The following is an 18,683-nucleotide window of genomic DNA, read 5'->3' on the forward strand; positions in this document are numbered from 1 at the left end:
ACAGCATTTGCAAGAGCAATCCTTAATGGACCATGGGCAGCCTCCCACCCAGTTCGGGAGTAGCTTTTATACATCCCATTGGTCCTGAGTCCATCTGCTACACGCTAGGAAATGGAGAAATTACTTACCTGATAATTTCGTTTTCCTTAGTGTAGACAGATGGACTCAGCAGCCCACCCTCGGCTGCCACTATACATGGTCCTTCAACGATTCAAGGGTAAGCCATGCTTTCATTTCCTTAGGGCATCCACCCTGCTGGGTGTCGACGCTTTCCGGTTGGGCACACTGGCGGTCTCCAGCTATAGTCAACCAACTAGTTCAAGTTAATCAAGTTTTAACGTTCTAACATAAGTTAATCAATCAGTCAGTCACACATATATCCACAATTCTTTGCAAGGAAGAATACTGAGGAGCTGCACTTCCTGCAGGGGTATATGTACTAGGGGCTGACGTCAGATTGAAATCTGATCCATCTCCAACTGCTAACAGGAGTACACTATACCCATTGGTCCTGAGTCCATCTGTCTACACTAAGGAAAACGAATTATCAGGTAAGTAATTTCTCCAATGTTGTGAACCGCTTTGAATTTTAGATAATGTAGTATAAAAATATTTTATAATAAAATATTGTATTGTATATTGTTATATTATATAGAAACATAGAAGTGACGGCAGAAGAAGACCAAATGGCCCATCCAGTCTGCCCAGCAAGCTTTCACACCTATTTGTTTTCATAATCTGTTACTCTGACCGTTGAGGTCAGGGCCCTTATTGGTAACTTTTGGTTCCAATTCCCTTCCACCCGCACCATCGATGCAGACAGCAGTGCTGGAGCTGCATCTAAGTGAAGTATCTAGCTAATTGGTTTGGGGTAGTAACCGCCGTAACAAGCAAGCTACTCCCGTTTGTTTACCCTGCATGTGCAATTCATCCATTGTTGGTTGTCTGAATAAAAATCATTCTCTCTGCCGTTGAAGCACAGAGCTATGTTGGATGTGCATTGCAAGTGAAGTATCAGGCTTATTTGATTTGGGGTAGAAACCGCCTTAACAAGCAAGCTACTCCCCTGCTTTTTTGTGGATGCAAATCCTTTTTTCCACATTTCCTCTTGCCGATGAAGCATAGAGCAATATTGGAGTCGCATTAACTGTGTGTATGTTTATTGAATAAGGATATTAATCTCCAGGTAGTAGCCGTCATTCCCGCAGGCAAGCCACCCCTTGCCTCTTCTCTTCATTCACATCCTCTAGACTTTATGGATCCACAGTGTTTATCCCACGCCCCTTTGAAATCCTTCACAGTTTTGGTCTTCACCACTTCCTCCGGAAGGGCATTCCAGGCATCCACCACCCTCTCCGTGAAGAAATACTTCCTGACATTGGTTCTGAGTCTTCCTCCCTGGAGTTTTAAATCGTGACCCCTGGTTCTGCTGATTTTTTTTTTTGCAACGGAAAAGGTTTGTCATTGTCTTTGGATCATTAAAATCTTTCAAGTATCTGAAAGTTTGAATCATATCACCCCTGCTCCTCCTTTCCTCCAGGGTGTACATATTTAGATTCTTCAATCTCTCCTCATAAGTCATTCTATGAAGACCTTCCACCTTTTTGGTCGCCCTTCTCTGGACCGCCTCCATCCTGTCTCTGTCCTTTCGGAGATACGGTCTTCGGAACTGAACACAGTACTCCAGGTGAGGCCTCACCAAGGACCTGTACAAGGGGATTATCACTTCCCTTTTCTTACTCGATATTCCTCTCTCTATGCAGCCCAGCATTCTTCTGGCTTTGGCTATCACCTTGTCACATTGTTTTGCTGACTTCAAATCATTAGACTATCACCCCAAGGTCTCTCTCCTGCTCTGTACATATCAGCCCTACTCCCCCCATCGAATACAGTTCTTTCGGATTTCCACACCCCATATGCATGACTTTGCACTTCTTGGCATTGAATCTCAGCTGCCATATCTTCGACCATTCTTCCAGCTTCCTTAAATCCCGTATCATTCTCTCCACTCCTTCCGGCGTGTCCACTCTGTTGCAGATCTTAGTGCCATCCGCAAAAAGACAAACCTTACCTTCTATCCCGTCCGCAATGTCGCTCACAAAGATATTGAACAGGACCGGTCCCAGCACCGATCCCTGCGGCACTCCGCTCAACACCGCTCTCTCTTCAGAGTAAGTTCCATTTACCATCACACATTGTTTTCTGTCCATCAACCAGTTTGCAATCCAGGTCACCACCTCGGCACTCACTCCTAAGCTTCTTATTTTATTCACCAGTCTCATGTGCGGAACCGTATCAAAGGCCTTGCTGAAATCCAAGTAGATGACATCGAGCGCTCTTCCTTGATCCAATTCCTTAGTTACCCAGTCAAAAAGGTCAATCAGATTTGTCTGACAGGATCTTCCCCTGGTGAATCCATGCTGCCTCTGGTCCAGCAATTCTTGCGACTGTAGATAGTTCACTATTCTTTCTTTCAACAGTGATTCCATTACTTTTCCCACCACCGAGGTGAGGCTGGCCGATCTGTAGTTACCAGCCTCTTCTCTGTTCCCACTCTTGTGAAGCGGGACCACCACCGCTCTTCTCCAATTACTCGGCACCACTCCCGTTTCTAAGGATCTATTGAACAGTCACACAGCGGACTCGCCAGCACATCTCTAAGCTCCCTCAGTATCTTGGGATGAACCTCATCAGGCCCCATGGCTTTGTCCTCTTTCAGTTTCCCCAGCTCTTCCCATACATTCTCTACTGTAAATGAAGTTACATCTACTCCATTCCCCTCCAGTTTCTTGTTAACTAGCGACGGTCCTTCTCCAGGGTCCTCTTTAGTGAACACCGAACTGAAGTATTTGTTAATATTTCTGCCATTTCTTCGTCTCTCTCCACACATTGATTCTTTTCATCTTTCAATTTCAATATACCACTTTGGACTTTTCTCCTTTCACTGATGTATCTGAAAAATGTTTTGTCACCTCTCTTTACCTCTTTGGCAATCCTTTCTTCTGCTTGACTTTTTGCCATCTTGATTACTTTCTTAGTCTCCCTCAGTACTACCAGATATTCTTCCTTGTGCTCCTCCCTTTGGGATCTTTTATATTGCTTGAACGCTGTTCTTTTAGCCTTTATTTTGTCAGCCACCTCCTTTAAGAACCAGATAGGTTTCATTTTTCTTTTGCTTTTCTTTACTTTTCTAACATATAGATTAGTTGCCTTGGTAACTGCTCCTTTTAGATTGGTCCACTGTTGATCCACATCTCTCTCGTTCTCCCAGCCTTTTAGTTCTTCCTCCAGGTACTTCCCCATTTCATCAAAGTCCGTGTTTTTGAACTGCAAAACTTGGGTCTTTGTGCTTCTTTTCCGTATTCTATTAGTGATATTAAACCATACCGTTTGATGATCACTGGTGCTGAGGTGGGTGCCCACCTGGACATCAGAGACATTATCTCCATTAGTGAGCACTAAGTCGAGTATAGCTCCTTCTCTCGTGGGTTCTATTACCATTTGTTTCAACAAAGCTACTTGCAGGGCATCCACTATTTCTCTACTATTATTAGATTCTGCAGATGGGATTCTCCAGTCTACATCCGGCATATTAAAGTCTCCAACGATCACCACTTCTCCCTTCTTTCCTATCTTTTGGATGTCTTCAATCAGATCTCTGTCCAGTTCTTCCTTTTGGTTTGGAGGCCTGTAAACCTCTCCAATAAAAATGGATGCCCCATCTTTTTTTAGGTCGGCCCATAGTGCTTCTTCATTGCCCCATCTTCCTTGCAGCTCAGATGCTTGGATATTGTTTCTGACATAAAGAGCCACTCCTCCCCCTTTCCTATCCTCTCTGTCCTTCCTTAACAAGTTATAGCCTGGTATTGCAGTATCCCAGTCATGAGATTCCGTAAACCACGTTTCTGTGACAGCAACAATGTCCAAGTTCGCCTCCACCATTAGGGCTTGCAAATCTGGGATTTTATTGCCCAAACTACGAGCATTTGTGCTCATAGCTTTCCAGCTTCCTTTGTTCAGTTTACTGCTGTTCCTGGACTCCTTTTGTGACCTCTTTATTTGAGTTTTGTTATCCACTTTTCCCTTTGCATTTGTGCAAGGGGAAAGATTAGTGCCTCCGAGTCATCCATCTCAGTGAGCTTTTTTCTTTGGTTTCTGATCTGGAATTTCTGTATGCATTGGGTTTCTTCTCTCTTTTCAGATAACACTTCAATCTTTTTCTCAAGAACTTCTTCAGTATTTAGTACAGAGAAGGAATGTTGTACTTGTTGCACTTGATACAGTGTGTGACTCTGGATCACAGGTCTAATTCTTCCAGAGCCCACTGTAGTACTGTTTTAGAGTTGTGGGATGCACAGCTGTCAATAACTGGTGTCTGTGGGTCACAGGTCTTATCCTTCCTGAGCCCACAGTAAATCTATTTTTCCTTGACTTTTGGTTATTCTGTGGTAATGGGTAATTAATTCCTGAATAATGAAAAGTGGCTGGGACTTTCTTTATTGAAGCTAATTCAGCTTTAACTTAAGCCAGTTCCTTTTCCAAGGTAGAGAGTTGTGAACAAATGGGGCAAGCCTTAAGTTTCCATATGATTAACCTCAATATAAAGGCTCCACAGCAGTTGCATTGTATAGTACTCATTTTTTGTAAATTTGATGGATAACACTTAAGGAATTACCAAATTACCAGCCTATAAAGGTGAGAAATTATGTATGCAGGCAGATTATATCAGAAACAAAGCCCCAGGGGTGGGAGGGAGTCAAACAGTTACCCTTGGTCAAGGTTGCTCTCAGGACCCTGTATCTGCTATTGCATTTGACGATAGCCTCCCACAGATTGGCTTACTATGTTAAACTTTCTTAGGTAGCTGGACACAAGAAGCTTTAATATCTCCTGTGTTCTGGCTGAGCAAGCCCTCAAATGATCTAATTGCCCCCTGCTGGTTCTGTGAGTCTGCTGCCCAAGCTGCTTACAGCAAGGCTGTTTCAGTAATGCTTTTAGTTTTGCTTTAAAACCCACTCCACATCAATTTTTGACCCCAATGTTTATATCTAGACAAACAGTGATTTTTAATAACAGCTATATGTAGTTAAAGAAAGAGATTAAAGTGTAGAGTGATTATAGAGACAGAAGTATCTCAACAGGAATTTCATTTTTTGTTTTTTTGTCTTGAAATAATTAACCCACAGCAAAATTAATATACAATCTCAATAACTAAAAACAGAGAGAGAAATATGAAGTACAGACAGCAATATATTCTATCACAAAAGCACTCTGAAATTAGAAATTAAAATATTCCTTATCTGTTAGCTGGATGCTTGAACAGAGTCTATTTTGCTTAGACACAGCCCTCCAATGTGCTGTGTCAATTATAAAATATTACAACCAAATCTATGGCCCACATGAGAAATTTCCCCACAACCAGTATCACATCCCAACTTATGGTCAACATGAGAGATGCCCCCAACCAGCATTACCTAAACTGACAGCATAAGAGGGAGACTTCCTTCCCCCACCTCTTCATCCATTGCCACATCTGACATACCCAAACCTTGTACACTGCTTACTTTCTCCACACGCAAGTACAAGCTTCGGTGTGAGGATCATGTTACAGTGATAAGTGCACTGAAAACACATCCACTAAAGCTCAGGCACTAATGTACTTCATCTTTTAATCCTAGGTTTAAGGATGTAATGTTGGAGGTTGTTGGGCACAGGGTTGCAGAGCGTTCTCTTCAACTGGGGCTCTTGTACTCTCCAACCGATGCCCTGAAGATAGGCCTTCTGGATGAGATAGTAGCAGAAGACAAGGTCCAGAGCACCGCCTCTGCTGTGATGGCACAGTGCTTAGCTCTTCCAGGTAAGGGATTATGCCGTGTGTGCTAGCATAATTCCTCGCAAGCGTGTTGAATTTTGTTTAGAATAACTAACTGAAAGGATATCTGAAACTAGCCCATGTGAAAGAGAAAATTGTAGGAGCTGATGCAGCCTAGTAGTGAGAGCAGTGAAGTGTGCGGCAGAAAACTTCCTGGGGCGTAAGGGTCAGATTCCAAGGCTGCCAGTGGCTTTTGGTGATCAGGAGCAAGTCACTGTAGTTCCTTGTGTTGCAGTTATAATCCTAGCTCTGTACAGCTCCTTATGTGACCTTTGACAAGTCGCTTTCACTCCCTGTGCTTCAGTTTTAAACCTGGCTCTGCCATGGACCCTCTCTGTGATCTTCAACAAGTTATTTTGTCTCTCCTTGCCTTCTTTCTAATCCTGGCTTTTATCACTCTTTCTCTGTGTGACCTTAGATCATATTCTCTCCTGAGCCTCACATTTCTCAGCTGTAATAGGGTGGTGGTAATAGTGTACATTCCTAGTGAGAAGACAGATGGACTCAGGGCCAGTGGGTTATTTATTTATTTTATTTATTTTTAATTTTTATATACCGAAATTCCTGTATAAGATACAAATCAATCCGGTTTACCATAGAACTGTAAATTGCCCTGGTCTTACAAGTCCGACCAGGGTTTATTACATGGAACTGTAACAATGAGTCTCCTTAAACTATACAACTAACAGAAACAATGAGTCTTTGTGAACTATACAGATAACGTGTTATAACAGTGAGTCAGAATAAAACAGCTTATGCTCCCCTGCCAGCAGATGGAGACGGAGCAAGCTGACGTCACAGTATATATACTCCTGCAGTGACCTCAGCCTGCCAGTATTCTCCGTCTCCATCTTCATCAGATAGTGGACGTGCATCTCCCTAAGGGGATTGCTTCGAAAATTTTGGAAGGAGAATTTCAAAACAATATGAAAAGCCCCGCTCTCCTGTGGTGAGAATTCCTGAGGTGATTTTCGTGGTCCCTCAGAGATGTGTGCCTTAGTTCAGTAAATGATTTATGCCAGCGTAGACTTAGCTGATTATACAGCTTAAAGGCAGCGGGTGCAGGATGCAGAATGCGGCAGTGACAGCAGATGCCCTCTTCCCCCCACAACCAGAGATGGTCTCTGTACTCAGCCAGGTAAGGCTGAGCTCTGGTAAGTTTAAAAAAAAAATTTCAAACAGAGACAGTGAGAGGGGTTTTGCAGGACTTCCTCCGGTCTCCGTGCTAGGCATGCCGTTCCAGTGTTCCCGCTCCCGTGGAGGTTAGGGGAACTGGGCAGCCTGGCAGGTTGAGCAGCCCAGGTGGGCTAGGGCTTGCTGTTAGGCTTTTCCCGTGTGCTGCGTGGTAGGCCGTGGCGGCATTTTCATGTGCTGCTCTGACTAAGTCTGTTCCATGTTACTGTTGCTAGTAATAGCAGTGGCTATTTTCTAAGTTAACTTAATTAATAGCAGGTCGGTGGTATGCTCAGATTTGTGCATATAAAATTTGTATGCTTGAAATTTTTCAGCGCAAGCCGGCTGGACACACATTTTCCGTCGGCTGTGATCTAATGGCACCGATGAACAAGAAACCTAAGCGCCTGTCATATTTGGACTTCTTAGCCTGGAGTATCCTCTAACATGTGTCAGCGCTACTTAGAGGCTCAGGGTGAATTGTCTTCCTCTGATTTTGCTAAACCTGGGTCTTCCCAGCCTGCTGATCATCTGTTAAAGATTTGTCTGGAGGTACGCCCGATCTTAGAACTCCCTTGTCTGGTTCCTCTGTAGGAGATTGCAGCTCCGTGGGCCACGCTGCAGTTCCTCCTAGGTTTGGCCTGAATCCTTCTGCCTTTTCTTGGATAGAGTTTTTTTCAAGAATTGCAATCCTTCCTTCAGGCTCAGTCCTCAACTTCAACCAATCCTGTTAGGTCGGATCCTCAGCCGGCGGCCCCTCCCTCTTCCAGTCCTCTGTTTAAGCGCTGAAGCATGCCTCTGTTAGCTGTGGGCATTCCAGTTGGGAACCCAGATGACACTGATGAGGCAGATCCTGGCTTCCTGGAAGACAGGGAAATTCCTCTGGGATTGGAACCATATCGGACCATGTTGCGGTTCTTTCATAGAGATGAATTGCTGGCCCTGATTTCCCAGCCGTTGAAGATGCTGGGTATACCTGGAACTGATTCCATGGCTGAGCCAAAGAAGAATCCTATTTTGGTTTCCTTGCATAAAGCCTCTTGTTTTTTTTCTCTGTTATAGAAGCCATTCAAGAATTGATTGATGAATGAGATGTTCTGGAGCCAAATTTCAAAGGGGGTCAGACATTGGAAAGCCTGTACCCTCTGGATTTGGCGGTGAGAGAACATTTGTGTTTTCCAAAAGTGAATGCGCTTGTCTGTGCCGTCTCTAAGCGAACAACTATCCCCGTGGAGGGAGGAGTGGCCTTGAAGGATGTGCATGATAAGAGGATTGAGGCCATCCTTAAGCAAGCCTTTGAAGCAAATAGTGATGACTTTACAGACAGTTTCCTGTTGCGCTCTAGTGGCTCACTCTTGTCTGTTTCTCTTTCAGGAGGTTGATTCGGAAGTGAATTCCAGAGCAGTTATGGAACCCGCCGTCGATGTGGGCTGCAATTTGGTCTGTGCCGCGGCTACAGGAGTGGCTTCAGTAGTAGCAGCCAAGCGTCAGCTGTGGCTGCAAAATTGGTTGGCCGATGCGACCTCCAAAGCTAATCTTACAAAAATGCCTTTTAAAAGCTCACTTTTGTTTGGGAGCGAGTTGGAGAAATTGGCCAGTAAGTGGGGCAAATCTCCGATTCCTTTGTTGCCAGAGGATAAGAAACAGGTGCAGCGCTCCTTTGGTATTGAGGGGTCATCTGCGGGCTTCCCTACAGAGGGTTGATCTTTCAGAGGACTCAGCAGGTCTCAGTCCTTTCGTCCCAGACAGCCCGAGCAGGGAGCAGACTCGGGTAGCGGATCCTCCCCTGCCTCCCAATAAAGGTTTGCCAACCCACCTTCGGAAACAAGAGATAGGGGGACGCCTCTCTCTTTTATCAGAGGTGGGTCGAGATCACATCGGATCACTGGGTCCTGGAGGTGATACGAGAAGGATTTCCACTGGAATTTCGCAGTGTTCCTTGGGACATATTCATAGTGACTCCTTGCCACTCCCCGCAAAAGAAGCAGACATAAGAACATGCCATACTGGGTCAGACCAAGGGTCCATCAAGCCCAGCATCCTGTTTCCAACAGTGGCCAATCCAGGCCATAAGAACCTGGCAAGTACCCAAAATCTAAGTCTTTTCCATGTTACTGTTGCTAGTAATAGCAGTGGCTATTTTCTAAGTCAACTCAATTAATAGCAGGTAATGGACTTCTCCTCTAAGAACTTATCCAATCCTTTTTTAAACACAGCTATACTAACTGCACCAGAGTTTAATTGTGCGTTGAGTGAAAAATAACTTTCTCCGATTAGTTTTAAATGTGCCACATACTAACCATGGTTTTTCTATTATCCGAAAGAGTAAATAACCAATTTATTATCCGAAAGAGTAAATAACCGATTCACATCTACCCGTTCTAGACCTCTCATGATTTTAAACACCTCTATCATATCCCCCCTCAGCCGTCTCTTCTCCAAGCTGAAAAGTCCTAACCTCTTTAGTCTTTCCTCATAGGGGAGCTGTTCCATTCTCCTTATCATTTTGGTAGCCCTTCTCTGTACCTTCTCCATTGCAATTATATCTTTTTTGAGATGCGGCAACCAGAATTGTACACAGTATTCAAGGTGCGGTCTCACCATGGAGTGATAGAGGCATTATATTTTCCGTTTTATTCACCATTCCCTTTCTAATAATTCCCAACATTCTGTTTGCTTTTTTGACTGCCGCAGCACACTGAACTGACTATTTCAATGTGTTATCCACTATGACGCCTAGATCTCTTTCTTGGGTTGTAGCACCTAATATGGAACTTAACATTGTGTAACTATAGCATGGGTTAATTTTCCCTATATGCATCACCTTGCACTTATCCACATTAAATTTCATCTGCCATTTGGATGCCCAATTTTCCAGTCTCACAAAGTCTTCCTGCAATTTAATCAAAATCTGCTTGTGATTTAACTACTCTTAACAATTTTGTGTCATCTGCAAATTTGATTATCTCACTCGTCGTATTTCTTTCCAGATCATTTATAAATATATTGAAAAGTAAGGGTCCCAATACAGATCCCTGAGGCACTTCACTGCCCACTCCCTTCCACTGAGAAAATTGTCCATTTAATCCTACTCTCTGTTTTCTGTCTTTTAGCCAGTTTGCAATCCACAAAAGGACATTGCCACCTATCCCATGACTTTTTACTTTTCCTAGAAGCCTCTCATGAGGAACTTTGTCAAACGCCTTCTGAAAATCCAAGTATACTACATCTACTGGTTCACCTTTATCCACATGTTTATTAACTCCTTCAAAAAAGTGAAGCAGATTTGTGAGGCAAGATTTGCCTTGGGTAAAGCCATGCTGACTTTGTTCCATTAAACCATGTCTTTCTATATGTTCTGTGATTTTGATGTTTAGAACACTTTCCACTATTTTTCCTGGCACTGAAGTCGGGCTAACCGGTCTGTAGTTTCCCGGATCGCCCCCGAGCCCTTTTTAAATATTGGGGTTACATTAGCTATCCTCCATTCTTCAGGTACAATGGATGATTTTAATGATAGGTTACAAATTTTTACTAATGGGTCTGAAATTTCATTTTTTAGTTCCTTCAGAACTCTGGGGTGTATACCATCCGGTCCAGGTGATTTACTACTCTTCAGTTTGTCAATCAGGTCTACCACACCTTCTAGGTTCACTGTGATTTGGTTCAGTCCATCTGAATCATTGGCAGTGGAATCTACTCTATTAGGGCTCCTCAGACTGAAGGCTGTGGTTCCAGTGCCTATGTCTCAAAGTATGGGGTGATATTCCATTTATTTTGTTGTGCTCAAGAAGGAGGGCTCCTTTCATCCCATCCTGGATCTCAAGAGAGTCAACCGTCATTTGCGGGTGATTTATTTTCACATGGAAACCTTGCATTCAGTAATAATGGCCGTGCAGACGGGGGGGATTTCTGACATCCCTGGATCTATCTGAGGCCTACCTTCATATTCCCATCTGATTTGGAGCATCAATGTTTTCGGGCTCCATTATCTGTTTCGGGCACTGCCTTTTGGTCTAGCCACCACTCCCAGAACTTTTTCCAAGATTATGGTGGTAGTAGCGGCAGAGTTGAGAAGACAGAATCCTGGAACACCTGTATTTGGACGACTGGCTGATTCAAGTCAAGTCTCTGAAAGAGAGCCACCTGGTAGCCCACAAGGTGTCTCCTTGTTGCAGGAGCTCAGTTGGGTGGTGAACCTGGCCAAGAGCAGTCTTCAGCCATCTCAGTCATTGGAGTATCTGGGGGTTCAATTCGACACAAGGCAGGACAAGGTTTTCCTGCCAGAAATTCAAATTCAGAAGTTGATTTCACGGGTGTGTCTTCTGGTGAACACTATAAGCCTAAAGGTGTGGTACTCTCTTTAGGTACATGGTTTAATGGCAGCAACCCTGTAAGTGGTACAGTGGGCGAGGGTGGATATGCTGCTTTATGCCTTTCCCATGTGGCCCATGTTGGGTATAGGATCGAAGGCCACAGGGGAATGGTGCTCCTGGTGGCCCTGGATTGACCCAGACAACCATGGTATGCAGATATGCAGACTCTGGTGGAGACCCTCCTTTGTCTTCCCCCGCACAAGAATCTGTTGCAGCAGGGACCTGTCCTACATGAGGATCCAACTCTGTTTTGCCTTAAGATTTGGCCCTTGAGAGACTCGCTTGTTGTAGTGTGGATATTCTTTTGCGGTAATTGCCATCTTGCTTCGCTCTCGAAAGTTCTCTACTTCCTCAGCTTATATGCGGGTTTGGAAAGTGTTTGTTTGAGGCCTAGCGTGAGGATCAAGATGTTCTTCCTCGTTCAGTTAAGATCCCGCTTATTTTGGAATTTGTACAGGATGGGTTAGATAAAGGCATGGCCTTAATTCCTTGAAGGTACAGGTTGTGATTCTTGGCTGTTTCTGAGGCAAGGTAAATGGTGAATCCTTATTGTCTTATCCTGATGTGACCCGTTTTTTTTAAAGAGTGAAGCATCTTCAGTTTCCCTTGAGGTTACCGGTTCCTTTGTGGAATCTTAACCTGGTGTTGGATTTCTTGGCGGGCCTTTCATTTCGACCGCAGCATAGCTTTTCTTTGCAATTCTTGATCTTGAAAACAGTGTTCCTGGTGGCAATATGTTCTGCACGTCGAATTTCTGAGCTGCAGACCATGTCTTGCTGGGAGCAATTCTTTTGGGTGACTCCTGGGGCAATACAACTGTGTAATGTTCACTCCTTCTTGCCTAAGGTGGTTTCAGATTTTCACTTAAATCGGTCCATTTCCTTGCCATCCTTTGATAAGGACAGGGATGCAGAGGAGTATTGTTCCTTGCGTCCCTTGGACATCAAGAGACATGTCGTGCGGTATCTGGAGGTTTCTAAACCTTTCAATAAGACGGATCGCCTGTTTGTCCTGCATGGTGGAAAGAAGCAGGACGAACCAGCTTCGCAAGCTACGGTATCTTGCTGGATTAAGGACGTAGTCTCGGCCATGTCTGTGGATGCTGAAAAGCCATTGCCTACTCAGGTTAGGGCTTATTCCACTAGGGCTCAGGCAGTGTCATGGGCGGAGGCTAGATTGTTGTCTCCCGTCGACATTTGCCGAGCTGCGATGTAGTCCTTCTTACACACTTTTTCCAGGTTTTATCTTCTGGATGTACAGACCGGGGAGGACGCAGCCTTTGCACATGCAGTGTTGCCTGGACCCTATTCGGGAGTAGCTTTGGTACATCCCACTGGTCCTGAGTCCATCTGTCTAACACTAGGAAAGGAGAAATGACTACTTACCTGATAATTTCCTTTTCCTTATTGTAGACAGATGGATTCAGCTTCCCACCTGCGGCTGCTGAATGATTTGTGTCAGTTGTTCTCCTGTGGGGCTCCGGGTCCCAGGGGATTACTGGGAAGTGTTCATCCAGTCCCTAGATTGGATGGATACAGCAGAGCAGGAGTTACAATATTTACTTATTTATTTTAGATTTTTATATTGCGCTTTTCACACTTTTTTCAGCACTTTAAAGGGGATTACATTCAGGTACTGTAGGTATTTCCCTATCCCCAGATGGGTTTACAATCTAAGTTTGTACCTGAGGTAATGGAGAGTAAAGTGACTTGCCAAGGTCACAAGGAGTCACTCCTTGAACCATGGTTTCTAGCCTGCTGCTCTAACCACTAGGCTGCTCCTCCATTCCAGAATAGGTCATGCATGTGACAAGGGAATCTTTTCACTTAAAAACAGCTGTCAAGGCTTGGCCTGGTGGCTCCAGTGGCAAATGCCATTTACTACTCTGCAGAAAGTCCCTGGCTCAATCCCTGAATTCAGTCTTTGTTCCCTCTAAGACAGCTGGGGTTGTGAATGCTGCATATGCAGCACTCACAGCCCATGTGGGAGAGGGATTCATGATACTTGCTTAAGGGTGACACCTGATGGCCGGATTGCAGGGTTTAGGAAGGAGCCCTAGTGCATGGCTCCTAGCCTATGACCATTCTAGGTGTCTTGTAGAGCATGAGGGGGGAATATAAAATAGGGGCAGAATCCTCAAGTAATTGCAAATGAAGGCCATGGCACCAGATCCAAGCCTTGGTTCCAGTTGAACTGGAAGTATAAAGGAGCAGGAGGGAGACAGCCAGGTAGAAACAAAAAAACAATTGTTGAATGTGTATGAGTGTCATATTTCTTTTTATTTATTTATTTAAAAACTTTTCTATACCGACGTTAAGTTAGATAACCGTCACAACGGTTTACAGCAAGGCACGATAATAAAAATGTGAGTGGTATAGATTACAAATTAATCATGTGCCATCATAGTGCGGTAACAATTTATTTCAATAAACTATGTGTGTAAATTAGGCTTGTCTGTTGGGAACATATTAGGCAGATTTGAATTTAACATTAATGTGCATTTGTAGCTTACAAGTAACAACTTCTAGTTTGGTGCGTCCTTATCAATCAACTGCTTTTTTCCTTCTCTTTATCTTTATAAAAAGCTTGTTTAAAAAGCCAGGTTTTCAGATTGGTTTTGAATATTTTGAAATTACTCTGCAGCCTTAATTCGAGTGGCATGGTGTTCCATTGCAACGGGCCAGCCAGTGATAGTGCGCTCTCCCTAAATTGCATGAGGCGTGCTGTTTTGACAGAGGGGACAGTTAGTAGAGCCTTATTAGCAGATCTTAGGTTTCTTTGCGGGACATGTACACGTAGTGCAGTGTTAAGCCAGTCAGCTTTTTCATCGTGTATTATGCATAATGCCTTGTATTGAATTCTTTGTTCAATTGGGAGCCAGTGTAAATCAGCTAGCGTTCCTGTAATGTGTTCATTCTTTTTTTTGCCAGTCAAAATTCTAGCAGCTGAGTTTTGTAATATTTGTAGTGGCTGAATTGTGGATTGTGGTAATCCTAAAAGTAGTGAGTTACAGTAGTCTGTACTTGCGAATATCATTGCCTGCAGAACTGTGCGGAAATTGTTTAGCGTTAGTAGAGGTTTTAGTCTTCTCAGGACCATTAGTTTCTCATATCCTTCTTTTATTTTCAATGAGATGTGGTGTTTCATGTTTAGCTCAGGGTCAATTATTACTCCTAGATTTCGTACTTTTGTTGCTAGCTCAACGGCTTGGTTATTTTTAATTGTGAATGTTGGTTGAATGTGATGTATGTTTTTATGTTCAAGGTGTGAGAATTCTGTTTTGTCAATGTTTATTACCAGTTCCATCTGATTTAAGAGCTGTTTAATTATCTCAAGATACATATTGGCAAGTTTCATTGTTTCTTCAATGGTGTTTACAATTGGCAGCAGTAGCTGTATGTCGTCTGCGTGTAAGTAATGTGTGATTCCAAGTCCCGCTAGTAGGTGACATACTGGGAGAAGATAAATGTTAAAGAGTGTTGTGGACAGTGCTGATCTGTTGGGGAAAGTTGTTCTAGTTGTAACATAGTTTATGATGGCACAAAAAGACCCAAGTGGTCCATCCAGTCTGCTCAGCAAGCTTTATTTATTTATACTTTTAGTTAATTTATTTTTATTCTGGTTAGTAACTACTGCGCCATGCAAGTTATAAGAGTTAGTGGGCACCGGTGCCTATTCCTACCTTGTTTATACATTTAATCTTACTATGGAACCTTTGTTGTCTCCACAGACCACGCTCGACAACTTACCAAATCAATGATGAGAAAGCCAACCTTGGACCGCCTGGTGACACACAGGGAATCTGACATCAAGAACTTTGTCAGCTTTATCACAAGAGACTCTATTCAGAAGTCTCTTCAGATGTACATGGAGATGCTTAAAAAGAAGTCAAGTTAGAGGAGAACCATGGGGCCAACAGGTGCATGACACCCAGTTGGGAAGCTCTATTGGAGGAAAGCTAGGCCCCCAAGCCTCTGCAATCCCACGTAGCAGATGCCAAAATGAAGAATTTGCCTTAATTTACAAGCAATTATTCCACTTGTTCTACGCTCGTCTTTTGTCTGTGGCCTAATGCTAACACTAACACTGATGCTACATCAAATGACCGAGGGGCTGGAGGGCAGGTGGTGGTGGTTTGGTTTCTGCAGTCTGGGTGTGAGTGGGAAGGAAGCATAAGTGCAATCAAAATCCCTTTTGAGTACTGAAGAAATTACAGAGCACACACCTGTAGAGCGAAGCTCCTTAGCAGATTTTTACAAAAGTTTGTGAATTGCTAATAAAATATTTTGAAATTTTAAAAATGTCTATTTTTACATTGTGTTATGCACCACATTATATGTACTGGTGTAACTATCAAACAAATGGAGTGGACCATGAGAAACAGTAACTGTCTTGTACAGATGCATGTGCTATCATTGTTAATTTGCCTCCTTTGATTATTGCCCTCATAATGTGTTTATATAAGATTTATACTGAGTTATGGCAGCAGCTTGCTCTTTTCACATAGGCTTTTGTGGTTCACAGTTGCAGTTTTCCGTAGGGGCTTGTGAGGACTCCATGTGTCCCTTCTTGGCAAGATCCTCTCTTAGGAGTTCAATGTTTCTCTGTTGACAAGCAGGCAGGAATCAGTTGTAATGCATAGGTGACTCCATCTGATGGAGCTGTCATAAACCCAGTTCTTAGAGCTCAATAAAAGTTTTACTGAGCATGTGTAGGAGTTCCCACACATACACGTTGCCTTGTGAGCTCCTTGGTCTTTCTTCATCCGAGCTACTGCACAAATATGTGTGGGCCAATTCTATGGCCTGATTCTGCCTCTTTGAATCTTTTTCTGTTTTGTTTTTGCTGCTGCTTTGGCAGCTGCTCAACAGAACCTTTCAGTTCTATGACAAAAATAAAGAATGGAAAACCCAAGGCTAAGAAAAATGCGGTTAGCCATGTTAAAGCCTGAATTTATGGGCATCGGATGCCATTACAGACAGACACACATTCTGTTTGCTTTTGCTGCCTGGGTCTGGATCATAATATATACCATTGCTATGGTTGTGATAGGATGTCCCTGAGGGTGCAACAGTACCATGCCTAGAGAGTGGAGGCCTTGCAGAAGGTGCTATCAGGTCAATGCCTGAAGCCACAGCACGAGGTTAGAACACTGGAGCCACTCCTCTTTTCGGAGTGAGGCATCGATAACATCTTTGCACAAGAAGTTGAGACAGGATTATTCTTTCCTATTTATCATACTTCCCCCCCCCTCCCCCATGGGGTGAAAAGTAGTGGGCAAAATTAAAAGCAGATATCATACCACACAGGTGCGTGGTCTGAAACAGCCAAAGGGCCAATCTCAGAACTGACCATCTTAGAGAAATAAGCCTTACTCACTGAAAGATAATCCAGCCGGGATTTGGAGCCATGAGCCCGGGATACGTAGGTGTAGTCTTCCTCCAAGGGGTGGAGAACTCTCCAGACATCTACTAATTCCAGATTATTACACAGAAACGGAAGGTCACGGGTGAGATCAACCTGGGAAGGGGGTCTAGGAGGTTGCCTGTCAATAGCACTATTAATCACTTGAAATCTCCCCCCAAAACAATAGGTAGATGTGAATATGACAAAAGAATATTCAATATTTTAATGAAGAAGGACTGTGAGTAAACATTTGGGGCATAAATGTTTCCTAACAAGATCTGTTTGCCAAAATGTCACCAAAAAAAATATACCTGCCCTCTGGATCCCCAACAGAGTGCTGCACGTTAAACCCCAGAGACTTAGGAAAAAGTATGGCAACACCCACACCACGATGCGTAGAGGAGGCAGAGAAAACCTTGCCCACCCACTGTTTCTGCAATTTCTGGTGCTCAGTTTCTGAAAGCTTCGTTTCTTGCAGCATAGCGATGTCGACACGAGACCTGCGCATGGCCTGTAAGATTTTATAACGTTTAGTGACTGAGCCAATCCCACAGACATTTCATATACGAGTGTAAGTCAGTAAGTAAGTCACAAACATACATGGGATTAATATTCATGAAATTTATTTAAATGCAAAAGATGAATTATTTACTGTGAAATATACAGAATATAGTCACAAACAGTTTTTCTGGAAAAACCAACTACTTTTCAACGTAATCGCCGCAAACATTTATACATTTGTCCCAGTGTTTGAAAAGTCCGTCAAAACCTTCTGCGTAAAAGTCTTTTGGCTGGCATCGTAACCAGTGCTTCACCTCTTGTTCCACTTCTTCATCGCTGGTGAAATGTTTACCACCGAGATGGCTTTTCAGTTTGCCAAACAAGTGAAAATCGCTGGGTGCCAAATCCGGACAGTATGGTGGATGTTCAAGAACTTCCCAGTGCAGGTTCGCAATTGTCTGATGAGTCTCATTCGAAGTGTGTGGTCTGGCATTATTGTGAAGAATCAGCACTCCTCTTTTTTCCAGATCTGGGCGTTTTCTACGAATAGCTCCTTTAAGCTTTAATAGAGTAGCACAGTAGGAAGCCGAATTAACAGATTCACCAAGCTTCTGAAAACTGGTTAAGAGTATCCCATCTTGGTCCCAGAACACAGTCAACATCACCTTTCCTGCAGAAGGCACAAGCTTGAACTTTCTCTGTGTCGGTGATAGTGGATGCTTCCACTGCATGGAATCGCATTTCGCTTCTGGTTGATAGTGGTGCACCCACGACTCGTCACCAGTAACAATACGTGCCATCATTGATTCACCTTCGTTTGCATAACTGCAGAGATTTTCCAAACAGACACCCATCCGGTTGTTCTTATTGTCTTCGGTCAGCTGTTTGGGAACCCATCTTGCACAGACTTTGCGAAAGTTCAATGCATCGTGCACTAAGGAATATGCTAATCCGTGAGAACACCCAATTTCTTTGGCAACTTCGTCAATTGTTACCCTCTGCTTAGCGCGAACCATCTCTTCAACCTGCTTCATAGTTGCCTCTGTCGCAATCTCTACAGATCGACCAAGTCTGGTTTCGTCGTTCACGTTGGCACGTCCTTGTGCAAATTTATCGGTCCAGTTATAAATTGCTTTACGTGAGAGACATTTCTCTCCATATACTGGATACATTTTTTTATGAATGTCTTTTGCCCCTAAGCCCTTAGCCCATAAAAATCGGACAACAGCATGTTGTTCTTTGACCGTACAATCTGTCAACACAGCAGCCATTTTCCTTGTGTGCACAGCCCCTGCACATGCACAGTTTAAATAACTATTTATGTACATAAGCACTTCTAAGGTGCTGCCATCTAT

The 18,683-nt window shown here is 43.5% G+C and overlaps 1 protein-coding gene across 10 annotated transcripts in view; it reads left to right on the forward strand.

The window, feature by feature from the left end:
* Positions 1-15,722, forward strand: part of ECI1 (enoyl-CoA delta isomerase 1) — a 72,008-nt gene extending 56,286 nt beyond the window's left edge. For all 10 annotated transcript variants that reach the window (XM_029576286.1, XM_029576283.1, XM_029576287.1 and 7 more), the window contains 2 exons: positions 5,679-5,857; positions 15,152-15,722. In XM_029576286.1, the coding sequence (XP_029432146.1) occupies positions 5,679-5,857; positions 15,152-15,318 (346 nt within the window). In that variant the 3' untranslated portion in view covers positions 15,319-15,722. The remainder of the gene's footprint in view (positions 1-5,678; positions 5,858-15,151) is intronic.
* Positions 15,723-18,683: the final 2,961 nt, after the last annotated feature.

The sequence above is a fragment of the Rhinatrema bivittatum genome, chromosome 14 (assembly GCF_901001135.1).
Source record: "Rhinatrema bivittatum chromosome 14, aRhiBiv1.1, whole genome shotgun sequence".
NCBI lineage: Eukaryota > Metazoa > Chordata > Amphibia > Gymnophiona > Rhinatrematidae > Rhinatrema > Rhinatrema bivittatum.